Raw genomic sequence first — 21,820 nt, forward strand, 5'->3', positions numbered from 1 at the left:
TTTAGAATTTCTCCATAAAATCTAGGTTCCTAATTAAGTTAGAGAGTGGGAATGGGTTAAGAACCTATTTGAGAAGTAGACAAAATATTGCCAGTGGTTGCCTTCATGAGAAGTATAACGATACTTAGTTAGAACAGAAAGAGGCTAGTCTTCATTACCATGAAGACTATGTCAAAGAGATAACAATGTTGTGTTGATTAAAGCTCAACAGGGCAAGTGATATGTCAACCCCAGGTCTTCCACAAGATAAAACGGTAACATTTTTCCAGTTTAATTCATGGGGATATTCAAGGACTAACCTGTAGAGAAGAATTCCCTTAATTTCAAAAAGATTATTCTATTAGCCTAAGAAAGTTAGATATTAAGCATTGTAGAGCATCATGGAGATTGCTTTGAGGGAAATATTCAGAATGTCATCCCTACAAGCCATCTTTTCCTTTGGACTTCAGGCCTGCCATACTTTCTAATGTCTACTTTCTATTGTGGGAAAATGGGGGAGGAGAATATACGGAGTTGGGAGATATGTAGCCATAATAACATTCTTCTTAGAAACTCAAGGTCATCTTTGTCTCTGCACCTAGCCGGAACTGGGTGGGAGGAATCTGTCTTCGTGGCAGTGGAAGATTGGACCATGTGATGAACTTGTGGGTGATGGGGCAGGATCTTGAACTTTCAACTGGGTAGGGAAAACCTGGAAGCTTTCAGATTCGGGTTTTCCCAGATGTGCCAACATGGCTCTTAAATTGGAACTTTGGGGAATCCTTTGCCTCAGACTCTGATTTAATTTTGGATGCTATTTGGAACCCTGACACAGAAGCCATTAGAAAAAAAATGGCAGAAACATTCCTTAAGCCTTGGGAAAAGAGGCAATGTTAGAAAGAGATCTGGCTGGGTCCTCCCTGACTCAGTCTAGTATAAGAAGGGGAAAATACACTCAGATTTCCAAAATACTGTCAATATAAATAAAACTGACATTTAGTTGTCTTGTGGAGTCCGTTTCTTGATATGGATAACCTTGAAGAGCTGACACTTATCTACACTCTTAGCAAAAAATCACATTTTAACTCTACAATCTCTCTATTCCAGGAAGGGTAATTTTTGACTAACTGCAGCAAGTTAATCAAAACTGTTTTAGGCAATTGCTGCAGAATGAGAAAATATAATGTTGTTAGCATACTATCTTTTTAAAAATTCTATTTGCATTGTATTTAACAATGTTCCTCTCACTATCTAGTCCCCATTCCATACTTCCTGAGGTTGGAGAAGAATAAGCACATTGTTTTTCTAATAAAGGAAAATATTTGTAGTTGTGGATTGACTTGAGGGAGCCGTGGTGCTCTCTGAACTTGCTTGTTTAACACTGATGATATTACCTAGTTTGGATAATGAAAAATTATCCTTCCCATGCCCATTACAGTTTGTCTACCTTAATGTCCTGAGATCACATTTCTATTTTCTTTATTTTATTATCCCAGAACTGAGAGGATTTGCCATTTGTAAAAACTGTCAATTACACACACACACACACACACACACACACACACACTCACACTCCATTCAGAACAAATGACTTACAAGTGGTGTATCCTTTCCTCCTACAATACTGAGTCCCAGACCTGATCGTCCTTTGGATATTTCAATAGTCATTTCTTGGCCAGGAACGATTGGGCACATTGCTGAGTCTACCGGAGGAGGTGGAAAGTTGTCTACATCAAAAATAAAAATTATTAGTCCATACAGTTGTAAGTGTTAAGTAAACATATTGCAGAGGAATATGTTAGATGTCATAATGGATCTGATTAAAGAAACGTGGTTCTTGGAAAAATTCAGATTTGTTTATGGATAATAGAAAGGAAGGGAAAGGAAGGGAAAGAAAAGAAAAGCAGTTGAAGTACAACAGGGACAATTTATATATATATATATAATATTGCGTTGAGATGGTTGTTGCTAAAAATAGAATCCATTGAAATGAAGGAAAATAGTTTCAACTGAGCAGACATGGCTCCCTTGCAATACATTTTCTTGGTTTATCTTCAGTCTAGATAGACAATAAGTTCTGCTATTACTATGCTACTAAATGCAGAATAAGAATTTGTTATTTAAAATCCAGTTGGAATTTTATGTTTTGTTGCTAACAGGGATTTTTCTCCCCTCTCCATATTAATTTGTTTACATAAGCCATAGATGAAGAACTGCTTTTTAAAGTTCTTAATGTTCTTGTGTATGTTTATATGTAGTATACGTTTAATGCTTTTAGATAGAATCCAAAAGCATTAAAACACGCACACACACACCCTATGTCAAGGTGACAAATATTTTAATTAAATGCACAGAAGAGCCAGTGCAGAAAAATATGACATTAAAGAAACTTCATTTTAAAAAAAAATCTTTCATTTCTATGAAAATAAAAAAGATGTGTTAAATGAAACAAATAAATGTTTAAAAGTATGATATTTTTGTAGTTACTTACCAAGCACATCTAAATTATATTAAAGTAACCAAAATATATTTACAATCCCCAAGGTATGTGCTCACAACTGTTGAGCACTCTTAATGTTTGGAAATTGAAAGTCGAAAAATTTGACATGCCATAGTTACTGTTGCGGTAATTGAAGTGAAACGTTAAACAACTTAAATGTCTTAAGACCAGTAGTGCTATTCAGCCGGTTTTATCCGGTTCAGGTGAACTGGTAATGGTGGCGGTAGGAGGCTCCGCCCACCCACCTGGGTATCATCATGTCCTATTTTTGATGCTCTGAGCGTGCTCGGAGGTGCGTATGCTCACATTTGCAAACCGGTAGCAAAGGTAAGTTGATTTCGCCCCTGCTTAAGACATTTACCTTAGTTAGTTTTTTTAAAAAATTAAAAAGCAATATTACCACCCTAAATTCTGAGGATTAACGCAAAGTACTTCTTCAGAGGGAAATAACAGGTTCTTACTTTGGTTGCTGAATTCTGTCTCTGGAGGATAAGATGATTCGGGGGCCAAAGAAATCTCATGTAAATTGATGGGGATAGGGTTCACTGTGGAAAACTTTGTTTGCGTTAACTGGTTTCGAAGCTGGGAGAGGCAAAAAGAAAAATAAAATAAATATTTGAATTTTTAACTACATACACTAAATAAAAAGTTTAAATCACTGGGCAGGTAATATTTACATGAATGAAGAATGGACCGTGAATAGTTCTAGGAATAAATTATCTGTCTACTTTTGGAAGATCAGGTTCATATATCTTTACATGAATGTATGAAGGAAATATGTAAAGATAAACTAATGAAAAGCTGTAAGAAACATTCATGTTTTGGGCTATTTTATGGGTCTCCTTTAATTGTCAATAATTTAAATAAAATTGAAACAATGGCTAATCAGTAAAAGACTTTAAAAAATAATCGAATTAAAATACTCACATTTTCTGGTTGCTGGTCTGCCTTAACTTGGTCTTCAATCACCTGTTTTTCAGCTTTGCTGCTGATATCCTAATCAATATGGATACATAAATGGTAAAATATTAGTTTGTGATACACTGTGTTCAATTAATTTTATGAACATCAGCAACTGCTATGCTGCTGCTTCTGTTGAGGCAACAAGCTGGTATTTGGTTTTCAGTCCAGAAGTAATCATTCATTGTCATTGTCCTGTGACTAAGAATATATCAAACTTTACTATAACATTCTCTAAGATAAATATAAAATGTAAAATTTGATTAAACTATCACTTATTTGCCTTGGACTGAAGTGTGAATCTAACCCATTTTACCTTGACTTGTTTGTTTGAATGTAACTTGTAGACTGAATATATATCAATCCATCAATCAATCCATCCATCCATCAATCAATCATTTTTCTCTTTTGAAGTACCGAATATCACCACATGTACAATCTTAATAGGGGTATTAATGTGAACAAAGATTTTCCTTAAAGTTTCACACCCTACAGGTTATAGTTCTCATTTAAAAATTTCACTTCCCACATCTGATGGCACTATATTTTTAGAAATCTGTGTAGTTGTTAATCACATTTTAAAAGCAGAGTCTGATATGACCACTACAGACATACTTTAGAGATATACACAAGCAGGCTGGCAGGCAATCAATCATTCTTTTGTCTTCAATTATTGAAACATTTCTTTTATAAGCAATATATACTTTGATAAATACAGTATAAAATAATTCCCTTCTCTGCAATCATGTTGATTGATAATCTTTTCTTTGTATGCATATGTCTCTGTTGAGCTATTCCCAGCATGTTTAGGTGCCGCACAAATCCAGGAAGACATTGTTTTAATTAGTGCAAAGAGATTGTACATTCAAACAGTAGGAGAAAGATTCAGTGATAAATTAAAAGAATTTTCAAATCATATCAGGCTCACTGATTATTATCTATTCCTGGCCATACTTGTAGAGACAAATAATAATGCAAAGAACAGCTTCAACCCCTTATCACCAAGGATTATGGAAATCTTCAGAGAAAATTGAAGATCCTAGAGATGTCAGTGGCAATTCTGTTCATTTTTCAAAGAAGGCTACTGACATACAAACATATACATATACACACACACAGACACACACACAGACACACACACACAGGCACACACACACACACACACACACACACACACACACACACACACACACACACACATATATATATATATATATATATATATATATATATATATATATATACATACATATATACATATATATACATACATATACGTATATAGTGTTGAGAGAGATTTAGTTTCCATCAGCCTCAAAGTTTAGTCCTGCTTTTTCACCCTGCTATTTGTACTTTCCCTATTAGAGCATGTTTGTGTGTGCACATTTGTGCATGTGTGCCTTCAAATCAGTGTTGAAGTCTTCTTGGCAAGATTTCAGAATTACCAATTGTACCATTGCCTTTTCCCTTGACTGGAGAGAAAGTGAGTGGCCCAAGTCCACTTATCTGGCTTTGTGAAGGAGAATTCAATTACCCAAATTGACTTTACATTTTCAGCACCTGATGAATTGTACTCTAGGGCTACTGAAGTACCTGGTAATTTGGCTGAATCTTATTACCTTAGAGAAAGCCTAGTGAATTGGTGAAATACTAGGCAACTGGAAAAAGTTATCCTTCTCTTCCCAAAGAGGAGAAAAGAGAATCCAGGAAATAGAAGTATAGCTTCTAAATTTTTTTTTAAAGTCATTGTATTTTGACTTGATAAGACCATTCTTATAGTACTTTGTCCACTTTTGGAGCTTCTATGGCATCCATAAATATTTAGAGGACTAACCAGTTCAGAGAAGGGTAACACAAATTATTATGAAAATAGAAATTAAGTCCTATGAAGGTATGTTCTGATGACTGAACAGGAAAATTATAACATTTTTTTCAAAACCTGCTTCCATCATTCTAGAGCATGAGATACACAATAATGAATTAAAGTTATAGGAAGGCAGATTATGACACAACGTTACAACATTTCCTAATAGTAGACCAGTTCGATGGGACAGCAAATTGCTCTGAGAACTGACAAACTCAAATAAACTACCTGGAGTCCTTTAATTTACATGAGTGCACCAAGCAGCTTGTTGAACTTGATGGACAAATGACTTTTTCCTAAACAGGATTCTAAGCATGTGTCTATGGAGATTTACAGTCATCTAGATCATGGTTATCCCAAATATGCTTTTTCAAAAGACAACTGGACTTCAGTCATCTGGTCATTAGCACTCATTCTGAGAGTCATTGAAGTCACTTAGATGTTTATCTGCTTTCTCTGTATGGTCTAAGTAGTAAACAGTAGATAGGTGTTGTCGTATCACTCCCATTCTGCTCAGAGAGAGCTGTTCAATCTTAATATAGATGGCCTCTTTGATTGCTCTTTCAAACCAGTGGTCCTCCCTTGTCTAGAATGTGGACTTTGCTATCTTCCAAAGAGTGGTCTTTGTCTTTCAAATGCAGATGGACTGATGAATCTTGTCCTGATGGGTTTGTTCTCCTATGTTGTGTCATGAGTTTGTGAAGTGGCTGTTTCTCCAATGTACAGATCTGTACATGTTTCACTGCATTCTATTGCATATACCACTAGCTCAGTTTGTGTTTGGGTGTTTTATACTTCTATGTATGATTCCAGGTATGAGGAAACCTTCGATGATATGCTCAGAGGTAGTTCCAGGCAGATTCTGGAAAGTGCTGTTATCATTTTCAGCCGCCATCATCCATTTTGCTGCCACTGCTCTGTCTTTTGTCATCTTCCTCCCACAACCACCTCACACAGTTGCTTTTTTACTTGGCTCCTTCTTCACTGTTCGCACTGCCGCTGTGCTTTTTTTTTTTTAAATCCTCTCTGCCTGCTGGCACTAAAGAATGCACTGTCAGATCCAGCCAGTAGCTTTCTCCAGCTGCCAACAGAAAAGCCGCAGTTTTGTACATACTATATCTTTGCTTCTTCAAACTGTGATTTCTGGTTAAATAGGAAACAAACATCTGATCCAACAGAAAACTGTAGTCTTCTGTAATGCATGTCAGAAAATTGTGCTTGGTGTCAGAAAATTGTGCTTGGTGTAGAAACTGACTTTAAGAAGACCAATACTCAGTTCATTCTGGATAAGACAGCAGCAATTATTTGGAAATTTGTCTGAGTTTCATGCAGGTAGTCGTTGAGTTAAAAGGTAAAGATAAAGGTTCCCCTCACACATATGTGCTAGTTGTTCCCAAATTTAGGGGACGGTGCTCATCTCCGTTTCAAAGCCAGCGCTGTCCGAAAACGTCTCCGTGGTCATGTGACCAGCATGACTAAATGCCGACGGCACACGGAAGCTGTTATTTTCCCATCAAAGATGGTTCCTATTTTTCTACTTGCATTTTTACATGCTTTTGAACTTGCTAAGTTGGGACAAGTAACAGGAGCTCACTCAATTACGCGGCGCTAGGGATTCGAACCACTGAAGTGCCAACCTTTCTGATTGACAAGCTCAGCATCTTAGCTACTGAGCTACCGCATCCGTAGTCGTTGAGTTGCGACCACTCAAAGTTTGATGATGCTAAACAAGCGGGATTTATGACTGGTTCTTGGAGTTATGGCCATTGCAGCAACCCTGTAGTCATGTGATTACAATCTGGATGCTCAGTGCCAAGCTCTTGATTACAAAATCAGAACAAGTTGTTGCCACATGCTCATGATTTCTGATGTTTTCTGCTGGCTTCCTACAAGCCAAGTTAATGGGGAAGCCAGAAGGAGTCACAGGTTGCTTCTCCTACTGCTCCTTTTTCATCTACCCTACTCTGAACAGCCTGCTCAGAGCCCTTTCCTGTCATCCATGGCAACTATCTGCTCACAGCTCTCAACTGCAAGTCTGCTTACCTAAGACTCCTGCTTCTTCCTGAATGACTTAAACAGTTCTGCAGCTACAATGCAAATTGGGACTGCCATCACTAAATGATATGATTACATGGTTTCTGCTTTACAGTCGTATCACTTAGTGACAGATTTTCTGGTTCCACTTGTGGTCATAACGAAAAGACTACCTGAATTTAAACGATATCCAGTTCTCACAAATTATACAATATGGAATAGCTTCATAAAAATCTACATAAATTAAGCTGGATATATTTGACAATGAAATTATTTTTATGAATGTACATAACATAGTCATACCATGTTTGAAAACTTACATTGCATGCTATTATTATTTATCATTATTAACATTTATTATCCACACCCGAAGACTCTGGGTAGCTTATTGACTGTTTGTCTACCTCCTTCGTAGGACTGAGGAAAAATACATTTTAACTCCACAAGAAAGTTTGCCTAAATATCAGTTTTAAGGTATTGCTACTATCAAATGAAATGATTTTGACTTACTTTTCTTGATCAATATAATATCTTAAATGCAAGTTTTCTGCCCAATTCATCTCTGCCTTTAATGGCTCTTAACTTACATTATGGAAATGTGCGTTCATTGATTCCCGCTTTTTTGTGGCATCCCCTGAGATATTGGAACACTGCTATCATGTCACCCCTAGTCCTTCTTTTCATTAAACTAGACATACCCAGTTCCTGCAACCATTCTTCATGTTTTAGTCTCCTGAGGATAGAACAAGAAGCAATGGGTGGAAACTAATCAAGGAGAGAAGCAACTTAGAACTGAAGAGAAATTTCCTGACAGTTAGAACAATTAATCAGTGAAACAGCTTGCCTCCAGAAGTTGTGAATGCCCCAACACTGGAAGTCTTTAAGAAGATGTTGGATAGCCATTTGCCTGAAACAGTATAGGGTTTCCTGCCTAGGCAGGGGGTTGGACTAGAAGACCTCCAAGGTCCCTTCCAACTTTTCTTTTGTATTGTATTGTATTATTACACCACCTAGTAACTGTTCTTCCTGTAGCCAAAAGATATTTCTAATGCTCACTGTTAGGGGGAGCGGAAGATTTAATTATATACATGTTTGGGATTATATAAAGCTAATTATGATTAATTGTTCTCATTAATAACACATTGGAAAACATCTTACCTCATTGGAAGACTGAGTGCAAGAGGGTAATGGAAAAGGAGCTACAGCCATCTGGTTAAATGCATCTTCATTGCTAACAGTCAAGAGAAAAAATAATTGATTAGTCAAACTAAAAGGACAACTCAAATTCAATCTCCCTCTCTGCCCTTTCTCGGGTGAGTTATAGTTGTTTATCATATTTACAACTTCCTTTCCGCTGTGACTCACAAAAGGGTTTTAGGTCCTTCATTTCAAAATACTAATCAAATTGAGATTGCTACATCATCTGCGTTTAATGACTAGATACTCTCCTGTAACACCTCTCCTGCGCGAACTGCACTGGCTTCCTGTGGTCTACCGAGTGCGTTTCAAGGTTTTGATTATGATCTTTAAAGCGCTTCATGGCCCAGGACCTAGTTACATGCAGGATCGCATCCTGCCCCACACATCCCTACGACCAATTCGCTCACAGAGAGGGACTTCTCCGGGTACCGTCCGCCAAACAGTGTCGGGGGGCGACACCCAGGAGCAGAGCCTTCTCTGTGATGGGCCCAGCCCTGTGGAATGACCTCCCCCGTGACATCAGGATTACTTCCGATCTCCGCTCCTTCCGTGTACAGATGAAGACCCACCTCTTTCAATTATCTGGCCTGGCTCAACCGTAATTTTTCTTACTCCTCCTGACTGTCTTTTTAAATTTTAAATTTTAATTGTACATTGGGTTTCTTACAATTGGGGTATTTTAATGGTGATTTTTAACTGTCTAAATGTTGTAATTTGTTACCTCCTCCGTGCATGTGTGTCTTTGTATATATGTATGTTTATGTGTTTGTACTCATGTTTTATGTTCTATATGCTCCATTGTACGCCGCCCCGAGTCCTGTCTGGAAAGGGAGCGGCTAATAAATTCAAATTATTATTATTATTATTATTATTATTATTATTATTATTATTATTATTATTATTATTATTATTATTATTATTATTATTATTATTATTAATACTTGCCTCCAAAATAACAATAAAAGCATTTAAAAAGCAAAATTAAGAATCTATTGCTGCCCTTCATGCTGCTTTAGAGCAAGGTAGGTACCATTATTTTGGAGAAAAGTAGCTCATTTCCATATGTTCAGTTGCAGACAATTAACACAAGACCCTTATGACAAAACAGGGGATATTTCCCAAAGCATGATGTCGATGTGCAGAATAATCCTATTTCAAGAGGTCTTCCTCTATGGATTATTAGATAAGGAGTTGGAAAAAAGATTTTGAATTCTGCAATGAGAATTTTATATACCCAGAAATGGAAAGATATTCCAGTCTACACCACAGAAAAATGAATGGGAAAAGTGATGGAGCTAGAGGAAATAGCAAAATTGACTGCTTTGATCAGAGAAAAATAAGATATCCAGCTTTGTTTCTTCTTGGAAACTGTTTCTGGACATTGAGCTTGAGATAGAAAAAAATGAACCGTTGATGTTGGATTATGCTGATTTGTTATTATAGAAATGGCCAATATTTGTTAACTTGGTAAAGTAAAAAAGTTGACTCTGAAATTTTATTCTGTAGCAATAGCAATTAGACTTATATACTGCTTTACATTGCTTTGCAGCCCTCTCTAAGTGGTTTACTGAGTCAGCATCTTGTTCCAAACAATCTGGGTCCTCGTTTTACCGACCTGGTGGTTCAAAAAGCAAGCTCTCCTAGGCCATGACATCTTTATATGAACTGGTGGGCCAGGTGGGTGGGGGGAATAGGCAAATGGGAGGAGCATCCTTCAAGTTATGGGTAGAGTGTCAAACATCTGAAATCACATGACCCCCAAGGGTATTGCAATGGCCATAATTTAGTGTAAAGATCCCTTTTGCTCAGCATCATTGTAGTTTAAAACAGTTACTAAATAAATGGTCAAGTCAAATACTACTTTTTTCTCAGAACGGCTATATTCCTTTTTTATTCTCAGATGGATAGAAGGCTGAGTCAACCTTGAGCCTGGGGGGATTTGAGCTGCAAAATTGCAGGCAGCCGACAGCAGAAGTAACCTGCAGCACTGCACTCTAACCACTGAGCCACCAAGGGTCTTAGAAAAAGGAAGGAAAAGAAGACGATGGTATTTAAAAAAGAATTTACAAACACTGGGGCACTCAAGAATAATAATGGAAGTGATTTAATACAAGCAAATTAAGTTAAGTTAAGGAAAGACTTTTAGAAATGGGAGATGAAACCTTTTTTGTAAATTGAACTGTAGACAGGCAAAAGTATTCTTACAGAACGGCTTTTTAGAACTTTTTTTTTTTTTTAGAGAATACGGTATTCAGTATTCAGGAACTTGTTTCTGCCAGAAAACACAATGGCACAATGGGCAACAGAATAGCTGCCACAAAGAAAAGGAGCAGGTTGAGATGAAATTTTGCTATGTTTAAATTTAATAGATTTAAACGTATTTAATACATTTATATGGTCACGCATCTCATTTGCATGAGTCTTGGTAGCTCGGGAAAACAGAAGGCAATTATTGTATAAATAAAGAACCAAAACTGAAAAACAGCAGAAACAACATAAAATAGCGCTGCAGCCAAAAACCAAAAATGACTGAGCTGCTTAAAGCTGCAGAGGTATTAGCTAAAGTGTCAACAGCTCTAACATGATAAATGTGAGGACTACCACACGGGCTAGAGACTGGAGAAGATCATTATATATAGCTATGCTAAAGAAGGGAGTTGCACGGGAAGAAAGAATCTAACTGAACCATTGCAATACTTCTCAGCATACAATGTTTTGAATAAGATCTGAAAACATCCATGATTGATGAGAGATAAGATAAATGAGTGGGCAGATGGCCATGAGATCAATTGGCTAGCTTTAGTTGGATAAAGGAGAGAGCAAGAGTGTTTAAGGACGAAATTAACCTTTGCTTTATTGATGCAGCAAGGCCTTTGATCATATAGATCATGCCAGAAGATGGAATATATTAAGATTATGGATGTGGATTCAAGATTTCATTCAGAAATATCTTGAATGAGAAAACTATTGTAAGAGCTGAATTTGGAAAAATGTTGTAGAATGAGTCAGAATAATAATAATAAAAAAGGAAATAAGGGAAATCAGACAGGAAACCATTAATCTCCAAATCTGTTTATACTACAGCCAAGGTAAACATGGCAGAATTGGAAGAAATTGAATCAAATGGGAGATTTTCAGCCAGATTTAGAGGATATAAGGTTTATCCTAGACCTTAAGAAGAACTAATAGATTGATTCTGGACAAAAACAAAATGGGTGGGCTAAGTGTTCCTTTGAGAAAATGATCAACAGCTAGAAATTCAAATATTTCAAGCATTTGATGCAAATGGAGGATGAAAAGTGGAAAATGGAGTAGAAAAAGCAAGACTGAGAGAAGTAAAAAAAATATAATGAATAAAACAAATGAATGGAATCAAGGAATGTCATTAGAAAAACTATGCATATTCACTAGAAACATATGACTTTATCCAATGGCTATAAACTAAATTTGGACATGAGGTTCTAAGAAGGAAATTAAGGAAATATTAGACAGACCCAGGATGCAACCCAATCGTTTGCTTTGATTCATGACTCCTGCTTAATGAGCAGCTAGCAATAATGACTAGAAGGGAATTTTCATAGTTTTGCCTTGTGTGTCAGTCTGTCTGTTGCCCCGCTAAGAATCACTCATGCCAGATTGGAGTACTACAATTGCACTCTACATAGAGATGCCCTTGAAAAATATCTGGAAGCTTCAACTGACACAGAATGGAGGGGTGTGGACTGTTATGTGCACTCCTTAGAATACTAAGACTATTCGTTGCCGATTCAAAGAGGGGAAGGAAGGAAGGAATGTAGCTTTCATATATGCAAAAAAGTTCTATCTACTGGAAAAATCAGACAGAAATACGTTTCACTTGAAAGTCAGTGATATGCCTTGAGAACAAAAAGCACAACATTTATCCATGGCAAGATGAACAACTCTCTATTGGGCTGCCATTTTGAGCAGCAGCTGCATGTCTGGGGTGACTAATGTTTAATGTAATCTTGGCATCTGCCATTTCCCATCTCCACTAAAACTGCATTGTGCGTGATTTTAAACAGGCAATATTTTTTAATCACACAAAGCCAAATTCATCATAGAAAGAAAACAAAAATTTAGGTCAAAAGAGGCTGCTTCTCATTATCTGGTTGGTTGTGCTTGTTGGTATTTTAGCTCTGCTTCAAACAAAACTGTTCCATTACAGATATATTTTAAACAGTAAAATAAGTTATCTTTTATATATAAAAAATAAAGCATTTGCCTTTTGTTTCCCCATTCTGAAACTATTAAGCCATATAAAATTAATGACTGAATTATGAGGGAAAAGAGAAGTTATTCATGAGCTATCTTTGATTTCCTTTAAAGTTAAAATGTTAAAGTAAAAAGGAAAGGACTTAGGAGCCCTTTAATGTCATCTTTAATTCAAACGTTTTGTTTAGGCAGACATCAAGTTCCTAAGGTTATTTCGAGTATGCCCAGATCTCTTTATTGCAAAGAGAATATCAAATCTCATTGATAATGAATGAACATGCTCTGTCTCATTGCCCATCATTTCCACTATCTCCTTCCAATTCCTAAATTTGCCAAACAACAATGTTAGTGATAAGATGGAATTCTCATGCATAGGGTGATAGTAATTAGGTTTCCATCTTGACATCCTACATGGGACTCCTTTTGGCCTGTGAACTTTTCTCCTTTGAGGAAATGGACAGAATGCAGCCTAGATTGTCCTCTGCATTTCTTCAAGGCAGATATAGTAAAATCCCTGTGGCCGAGCATATTTGCCCCTGTGGTGACAGGGAGATTGAAAACTTCTCACAGATTATAAATTTTACAGACATTAGAATGATTAGATAAATCTACATTGTGCCTCTAAGAGATAAATTCTTCTTTTGCAGTTATATTCTAATTTAAATACGTAAGAAAAGCAAACATATTTAGAATTATAACAGGACCAAATTTCTTTTGGTTGTTTGATTTCTTGCATTATAACCAGTCGCAATGAACACATCCAATTCTGTATATCTTTTTTGCCACGCTTTCTCCCAACCGATTTCCCAATTAAGCAGCAGGGAGTAAACTTTTGTACATGACATTTAATTTTCAATAACTGTGTACAAGAAAAAGGAGGCTGAAAGCAAGATCATTAATCACCCAGTCTGGAAAAGTCTTGGAATAAAAAGCAGAGAGGGTTCATTTTAATAGTACTGTTTTTTCCTTTGAAGTCATGACCTGTCCATAGTAGAGTTTAAGACAGGGGCGAACTGCTCTAAAGTCTGCTACTGGTTTGCTTTGCACGCACATACGCGCCGTTTGCCTGAACCCGTAGTAAAAAAATGCTACCCGTTCGGGCAAACTGGTGGTTCTGACGATCAGCTGTGAGACAATCAGCTGTGCCATGCGATTTCACACGGCACAGCTGATCGTCAGAACTACCAGTTTTCCCAAACGGTAGCATTTTTTTTACTACTGATTCGGGTGAACCGGTAGCATTTTTTTACTACCAGTTTGGACGAACCAGTCTGAATCGGTAGCATTTCACTCCTGGTATAAGATTTAACTATATATTAAGATATATTTCAAAACGAACCTATGATGTAAAGATTAACTCAGCAACAGTATTTACTCGGTATTATTCTTTGTTCAGTATTAAAATCTGAGCACTGGAAAGAGACTCAGACACAGCTATTCTTCCATTATTTTTCTTCCAAACAAGAAATAAAACTAGCACTGATGATGTTACCTTATTTGGCTAATGAAATGTCTGCAAGAAAACAAATAAGCTCAGAGAGTACCAGGAACCCCTCATTTCAATCCTGAGCTACCAATATTCTCCTTTATAACATGTGTAGACTAGCCTTCAACAACTGGTTGGTAGGTCCAACAAATCTGAAAGTATCAACTGAGAGAAGAATGGCTGTTTTGACCTTTACCTTAAAAAGATTGTTTTTTCTGGCTAAAAGCAACATACACAATACAAAACCAACAAACACACTTTTCCCCAGGGTCTTTTGGTGTTTTTCTTCAACTGCAAGCCATTCAGAGCTGTTACAACATGTAACAGGTAAAACACATATGAGAGAATAATGTAAACGACACTAAAAATAGAAGGTGATTGTTTCCTTAAATAAGTAAATAAAATTATAAAATGACACAATCTATTAAGTCAAGAAAATCCCCTAAAAATAAAGTGGGTTTGAATACCAATCCACCAGACATATGACTAGTCTGATCTCCAAGAGGAGGTTATTCCAGAACGTGCTTCCACCATTCCTCCAACACTGGAGGCTTTTAAGAAGGGACTGGACAACCATTTGTCGAAAATGATACAGAGTCGCCTGCTTGAGCAGGGGGTTGAACTAGAAGACCTCCAAGGTCCCTTCCAACTCTGTTATTCTGTTATTCTCACCACCATGGGCTCCTTCACTTCAAAGAAGTATGGGATCACCAGCACCTGCTGCCTACAAGATCTAATGGGCCAAGAAAATCCTGGCTCTGCATATACACAACTAAGCCTTGAATGGCTTGAATGCGCACGCCCACAAACAACTTAACACTTCCTTAATGGTTTCAAAAATAGAGAAGGTAAATCCAGCTGTTTACTTATTTCTCCATCCCAGAAGCTTTTTTTGAGAATCCTATTTTGAAGGCCGCAAAGTCCACATTTTGGGCAGAGAAGACCCCTGGTTTGAAAAAGGGGTCTAACAGGCCATCTATGTCAAAATTAAACAGTCGCCTCTCAACAGAAGGGGGGGGGGAGACAACATCGTCTATTTCCAGTCCAGAACACAGTCCTTTCAACAGTTCCAAGAAGTCTCCACACCCATTTGCAATACTCAGGTGACCCTGACGACACAGCTAAACCTCCAGGTGGCCTCAATGGCTCGCTAAAAATGGGTGTCAAACTCGCGGTATCAAATTGCCGCCACATGACATTTCACAACTTTTTTCCCTTCACGGAGCTGCGCGTGACACATTCGGCCAATGGGCCGCCGATTTGACACCCCTGTGCTAAAAGGATGCAATTGACCAGCTGTCTGCAATAAACCCTTCCATTCCCCATTCACTCAGAGCAGAAGAAGTTTCTTAATGAGAACAAAATGTCTTCAAAGAAAAACATGTACGTTCAGTTGCCTCCTGAAAAAGCACCTTTGGGATGTATTGACATGTTTATATTTCTTTACTACAATTGGCCTAAACACATTATTAACCACAGTTATTCTTCCTTCACTTTTCCTTCTTTTCTAAAGTACAGTTGCATGATGAAGAATTCTTCAAATTCAAAAGCTTGACTATGCAATACTCAATTAGCCTAATGAAGTTACTGCCTTAAATGAATTTCTGACTTTTTTCTCTGCAGAGCTAATATGATAGCCTTCACTTTTGGTACAAAATAGTTACAAAACATTTAAATATCTTGCCCTTGACTAAACATGTTAGCAGCTTTCAGCTTTATGGCAATACTGAATCTTTTATTTCTCATTTCCCAGTTGAGACCATTAATTCTTGACCTCATCAGCCCAACTGTTAATGATTATCATTCTTACCGTATAAATACCAGTTTGACCTTTGATGGTGCCGTCTTAATTATTGCAGAAGCATTCTGGTGACTTCTCCCATATAATATCTGGTTATTTATCTGTGTTGTAAAGAACGTTTAGAACAGTTACCAATTAAAAAGAAACAAAAGGTCCTCTATTACTTTGTAATTTTATTACATTGTATAAGCTCTCCCTTCCTTTCTCTAAATCTTATTTTGAGTTACAGCCAAAAATAAAGAAAAGCAAAAGGGCAAGGTGGATGAAGAGACTGTAATTTCTTCCTTGAATAACAGGATGTTTCTGGGGTTTTTTGTTTTTTAAAGCATTGCATTAGCCAATCACGTGAATAATGCTGATAATCAACAGGAAATAATTATGTCATTAATAGCAATTTGGGGAGTAAGATTGATTGCATCAACATAATTTGGGGAACATGCCGCTTCAAACAATATCACTGAATGTATTAGAAATGCTGCAGAATAAAAAAGATTTAAATCTCAAATCCAGGAACCTATTATATTAAGTCAAGCCATATTGGAGCTTTACCTGAGTTTACCATTTTCCTTTTTAAAGTCGCAGATCAGCATTACAAAAGAGATGTAAGTATACCAGCAGCTTTAGTAAGACAATGCGTACAAATACACAAAGGACAAAAAACAGTTAAGACGAATCTTTTTCAAGGCATCTGCTTAGACATTTGAAATCACAGCAAAATTCCATGCAAAGCAAGTTTTAACTTTTAGGTATGTCTTTGCAAACACTCACAGGTATGCTAGCAGCTTTAAAAAAATCTATTTTTGTACAATTACGTTTCTGAGAGAGAGAGAGGGGGAGAGCAAGAGCATGCACAAAATGATTGATTTAATGGACCTATTCGCATGCAAGATGTGTATTTGTATGTGCATATTATGCATCTTATGACACTGTCAATTAACAAATCTAGGAATGGAACTTTAAAGAAATTAAAGTTTTTTTCTTATAGCAAAATTTAAAAAATACTCTATAAGTTGGAAAATATCATTTTCTATACACCAAAGTCAGAAAGAGCTCGAAAATCAAATAGTACTGTTATTTTCTAAAGCTACCGTGTTTTCCCGAAAATAAGACAGGGTCTTATTTTCTTTTGGCCCCTGAAATAAGCGCTTGGCCTTATTTTCGGGGAGGACTTATTATTTTTGAGGTGCAGGAAGCGGCGAGCGTGGTCCCTTGATGACTGCTGCTGTGTTGCAATATTTTCAGGGAGGGCTTATTTTCAAGGGAGGGCTTATTTTAGTGCATGCGCTCAAAAGCCCAGTTGGGCTTATTATCTGGGAAGGTTTTATTTTCGGGGAAACAGAAGCCAGAGGTGGTATTCTGCCAGTTCGCCCAGGTTCAGGCAAACCGGTAGCAGCAGCAGTAGGAGGCTCCACCCATCCACCCAGATGTCATCATGAACGCTCTGCGCATGCGCAGATGTTTCTGCACAATGAGCGCTCCCGGTTCCGAACCAAAGCATACGTAAGAGAAAACCATTACTGCTAAAAGTGCTATTGATGAAAGTGGGGAATTCCATAAGATTAATTGCTGGATAGTTTGCAAACATTTTTGTAAAGGTGATTGTTTTCAAGACTTCTTTCTAAGCTCGGAATTGTACCTTTTTAAATGTAAGCAAAAATCCTTTCACTGAAATTCTCCCATGTACCTAAGCCAAGGGTATAAGCCAGGGGTGTCAACCCCGCAGCTTCATATTGTTGTCACATGACGTATTGTGACTTTCCGCCCTTTGCTAAACTGGGGTGGGCCTGGCCAGTGTATGATGCATCCATCCCATGAGCCGCGAATTTGACACCCCTGGTATAAGCCAAACATGCTGTTCATTTTCAACAGCCAAACCTTATGTCAGAGATTGGCACATTAAGCAGCTGCAAACTCTCAGGTGTAGATTTAATCAAATACAGGTAGTCCTCAATTTATGACCAGAGCTAAGCCCAAAATGTATGTTGCCAGGTGAGAAATTTATTAAGTGAGTTTTGCCCCATTTTATTACTTTTCTTGCCAGCTTTATTAAGTGAATCACTACATTTGTTAAGTTAGTAACACAGTTGTTAATTGAATCTGGATTCCCCATTGACTTGTCAGAAGATTGTAAAAGGAGATCACATGATTCCCAGAAGATTGCTGCAGTGGTCGTAAGTGTGAGCAATGGTCATAAGCCCCTTTTCTCAGTGCCGTTGTAACATTGAACGGCCACTAAATGAACTGCTGCTTGTCGAGGACTACCTGTAATGCTTCCAATGAAGTCAGAAAGTTTGATGATTATTGACAGGATGCAAAGCTACTTTATTACTAATTTTATAAATTGTGAATATGAGTCCCTAAAACATAAACACACACACACACACACAGCATGTTGTGGTTTCTTCTGAAAAAATAAACGCTCAAGCACTTTGACATTTCTTGCAGGCTTCATGGAAGAATGAACTATTGTTTACTCTAATACTAAATCTACTGATTTAGAGGCAAGTGAAATGCAGGTAAATAGGAAAAAGAAATAGCAATGTTCAACAGGAAATAAGATAAATGAATGAAACAGAGTGGCTAAATTATGAACAAAAATTAAAAACATTATTTAACCTAGACAGTTCCAATTGTAAGCAACAATTATAGAGCAGATGGCATCATAAATATTTCCCTAAAGGGGGATGTGGCATGTAAGATAATGAAAACTAATAGGTGAAATTTAACGAAGAGGATGTTATGGCTGTTTCCTGAAGGGTGCTCCATTAATCTGAGAAATTATTTCTTACTAAACAGTTTGCTTTCCTTTTCTAAAACTACTTAGCTTAAACAGGGTACTCAAGGTTAACTCTTGATTTCTGATTATTTTTGGTCTTATGTTTTTCAATGATGTTTACATTTCATTAATATTACTTTCATCCCCTGGAGAAAATTTAAGCAAGAATTAATATTCTGCCCTGATACAGGAGCTGATGTCGCGAAGATACGGACGTGCGATCTCGTAGCTCCAAGATCGCAGCCAATACTTTTACCGCTGGGTGGTCCATCTGGACCTAAACCGTCCCGAAGAGATGGTGACAGGGAGGAGTACGTCTTGCTGATCTCAGGGACATCGCAAAGTCCCTGATTGATCCAAGTGAATCTCTTCTAGATAGAAGCGCAGCCCCAAGCTGCTCAAGTCAGGACAGCTCTGCAACCAGAGGAAAGCGGAAAGAGAAAGTATGTCCATCTGGTGAGGAAATTTTATTTTTACAAAAGAGACTGCCCAAAAAAGATTAAAACCAAATCAAACTTGTAAAGAAAAGAAAAGAAAAGAAAAGAAGTGACGAATTTAAGCTATTTTGGACAGTGTTTTATCCTTTTTTAAAAATTGTCTTTTATGGATGGAAGTTTTGTAAACACTTCCTACTTTTAAAGTGAAAGTATTGGCTTTTCTTCTACTTTTTTTTTTTTTTACCTATGGATTAAATCTTTTTTCCCCACAATACTGGCTTGGATGGGTTTTTTTTTCTTTTTATTTTGTTCTATTTAAGAGCCTTGTTTCTTTTAAGCTTGGAATATAAAGAGGATATAAAAGGAATATAAAGAGAGCAGTAACATCAGAGGGATTATTATTATTATTTCTTAGATTTTTAGACCGCCCCTCTCCCAAAAAGGGACTCGGGGCGGTGTACAGTCAATACAATAAAACCAGTCATAATAATTAAATACATTTAAGCTACATTTAAAATACATTTGGAGGGGGAGATAGGCTGTACTAAGAAATAAATACCTAAAAACATCACAATTAAAACCCCAAACCCTAAAATAAAATAAATCCCTGGGAGGTAAAACTAAGAAAGTGCCAGGCCAGCTGATTGAAATAGGTGAGTCTTTAACTTTTGCCGGAAGGAACGGAGGTCGGTGGTAGTTCGAATGTCTGGGGGAAGGTCATTCCAGAGGGTTGGGCCCATCACAGAGAAGGATCTACTCCTAGGTGTCGCCCGCTGGCATTGCCTAGCAGACGGCACCAGGAGGAGCCCCTCCCTGTGTGAGCGGATAGGTCGCAGGGACGTATGTGGTAGGATGCGATCCTGCAGATAACTAGGTCCTCTGCCATGGAGCGCTTTAAAGATGGTGATCAATACCTTGAAACGCACCCGAAAGGCCACAGGTAGCCAGTGCAGCTCGCGCAGGAGAGGTGTTACGTGGGAGTAACGTGTACGTCCCATAATAACCCGCGCGGCTGCGTTCTGAACTAGCTGCAGTCTCCGGATGCGTCCCAAGGGAAGCCCCATGTAGAGGGCATTGCAGTAGTCCAGGTGAGACGTCACCAGCGCATGAGTGACCGTGCGCAGGGCACTCCGGTCCAGTAGGGGGCGCAATTGGCGCACCAGGCGAACCTGGTGGAACGCCCCCCTCGCCACGGCTGCCACATGGTCCTCCATTGACAGCTGGGCATCAAGGAGGACGCCCAAATTGCGCGCCCGCTCCACAGGGGACAGTTGTTCGCCCCCTATGGCCAGCGATGGAGTCAGCTGGCTGAACCGAGGTGCCGGTAACCACAGCCACTCGGTCTTGGAGGGGTTGAGTTTGAGTCTGTTGTCCCCCATCCAGACCCCGACGGCTTCCAAACACCGGGACATCACTTCGACAGCCTCGTTGGGGTGGTTTGGGGTTGAAATATACAGCTGAGTATCATCAGCGTAAAGATGGTACTCAACCCCAAAACCACGGATGATCTCACCCAGCGGCTTCACATATGCGTTGAACAGAAGAGGCGAGAGGACCGACCCCTGTGGCACCCCACAAGTGAGTGGCCTCAGGGACGACCTCTGCCCCCCTGTCAACACACATTGCTTCCGGTCGGAGAGGTAGGAGCCGAACCACCGCAAAACGGTGCCTCCGACTCCCATCCCCTCCAACCGGCGCAATAGGATACCATGGTCGATGGTATCAAAAGCCGCCGAGAGGTCTAATAGGACCAGGATAGAGGAACAACCCCTATCTCTGGCCCTCCAGAGATCATCCACCAACGCGACCAAGGCTGTCTCAGTGCTGTGCCCGGGTCGGAAGCCGGACTGGCGTGGGTCTAGATAATCGGATTCGTCTAGGTGTCGTGGAAATTGCTGCGCCACCACATTCTCAACAACCTTCGCCAAGAAGGGGAGGTTGGAGACTGGACGATAGTTAGCTAGCTCCATTGGGTCGAGCGAAGGCCTCTTGAGCAAGGGTCTCACCACCGCCTCTTTCAAGGCGGTTGGTAAGTATCCCTCACCCAGTGAGGCGCTCACCAGGCCCAGGAGCCAGCCTCGTGTCACCTCCCAGGCTGCCAGTACCAGCCAGGAGGGGCACGGGTCCGTTAAACAAGTGGTGGGTCGCAGCCGTCCACGCAACCTGTCCAAATCCTCGGGGGCAACAGAGTCAAACTCCTCCCAGAATGGTCTCTCAAGACTCGCTGTTGGCGGCTCGTCTGGTCCACTGACGGAGGTCCACCCGCTCCGGATCTGATCGATTTTGTCCTGAAGATATTCCCCAAACTCCTCTGCTCTACCCTGTAAGGGTGTCTCCCGCGCCCCCTGCGATAAAAGGGAGCGAGTCACCCTAAACAGGGCGGCAGGGCGGTTATCCGCGGACGCAATAAGAGCAGCACAGTGTCTACGTTTGGCCGCTCTTATTGCCACAAGGTAAGTCCGCAAATAGGCTCTTACCTGTGTTCGGTCAGATTCGGAGCGTGAGGACTTCCACCTGCTCTCTAGACGTCTCCTGTGGCGCTTCATCACC

The 21,820-nt window shown here is 38.9% G+C and overlaps 1 protein-coding gene across 1 annotated transcript in view; it reads right to left on the reverse strand.

The window, feature by feature from the left end:
• PATJ (PATJ crumbs cell polarity complex component) overlaps positions 1 to 21,820 on the reverse strand; it is a gene marked incomplete at its 5' end in the record, with an annotated part of 167,151 nt that overhangs the window by 41,285 nt on the left and 104,046 nt on the right. Inside the window, 5 exons of the mRNA XM_081949161.1 lie at positions 1,576 to 1,706; positions 2,941 to 3,061; positions 3,407 to 3,475; positions 8,496 to 8,568; positions 16,067 to 16,158. Coding sequence (XP_081805287.1) covers positions 1,576 to 1,706; positions 2,941 to 3,061; positions 3,407 to 3,475; positions 8,496 to 8,568; positions 16,067 to 16,158 — 486 coding nt within the window. The remainder of the gene's footprint in view (positions 1 to 1,575; positions 1,707 to 2,940; positions 3,062 to 3,406; positions 3,476 to 8,495; positions 8,569 to 16,066; positions 16,159 to 21,820) is intronic.

The sequence above is a fragment of the Natrix helvetica genome (genome assembly GCF_964273705.1).
Source record: "Natrix helvetica genome assembly, chromosome: 3".
In the NCBI taxonomy this organism is placed as follows: Eukaryota; Metazoa; Chordata; class Lepidosauria; order Squamata; family Natricidae; genus Natrix; species Natrix helvetica.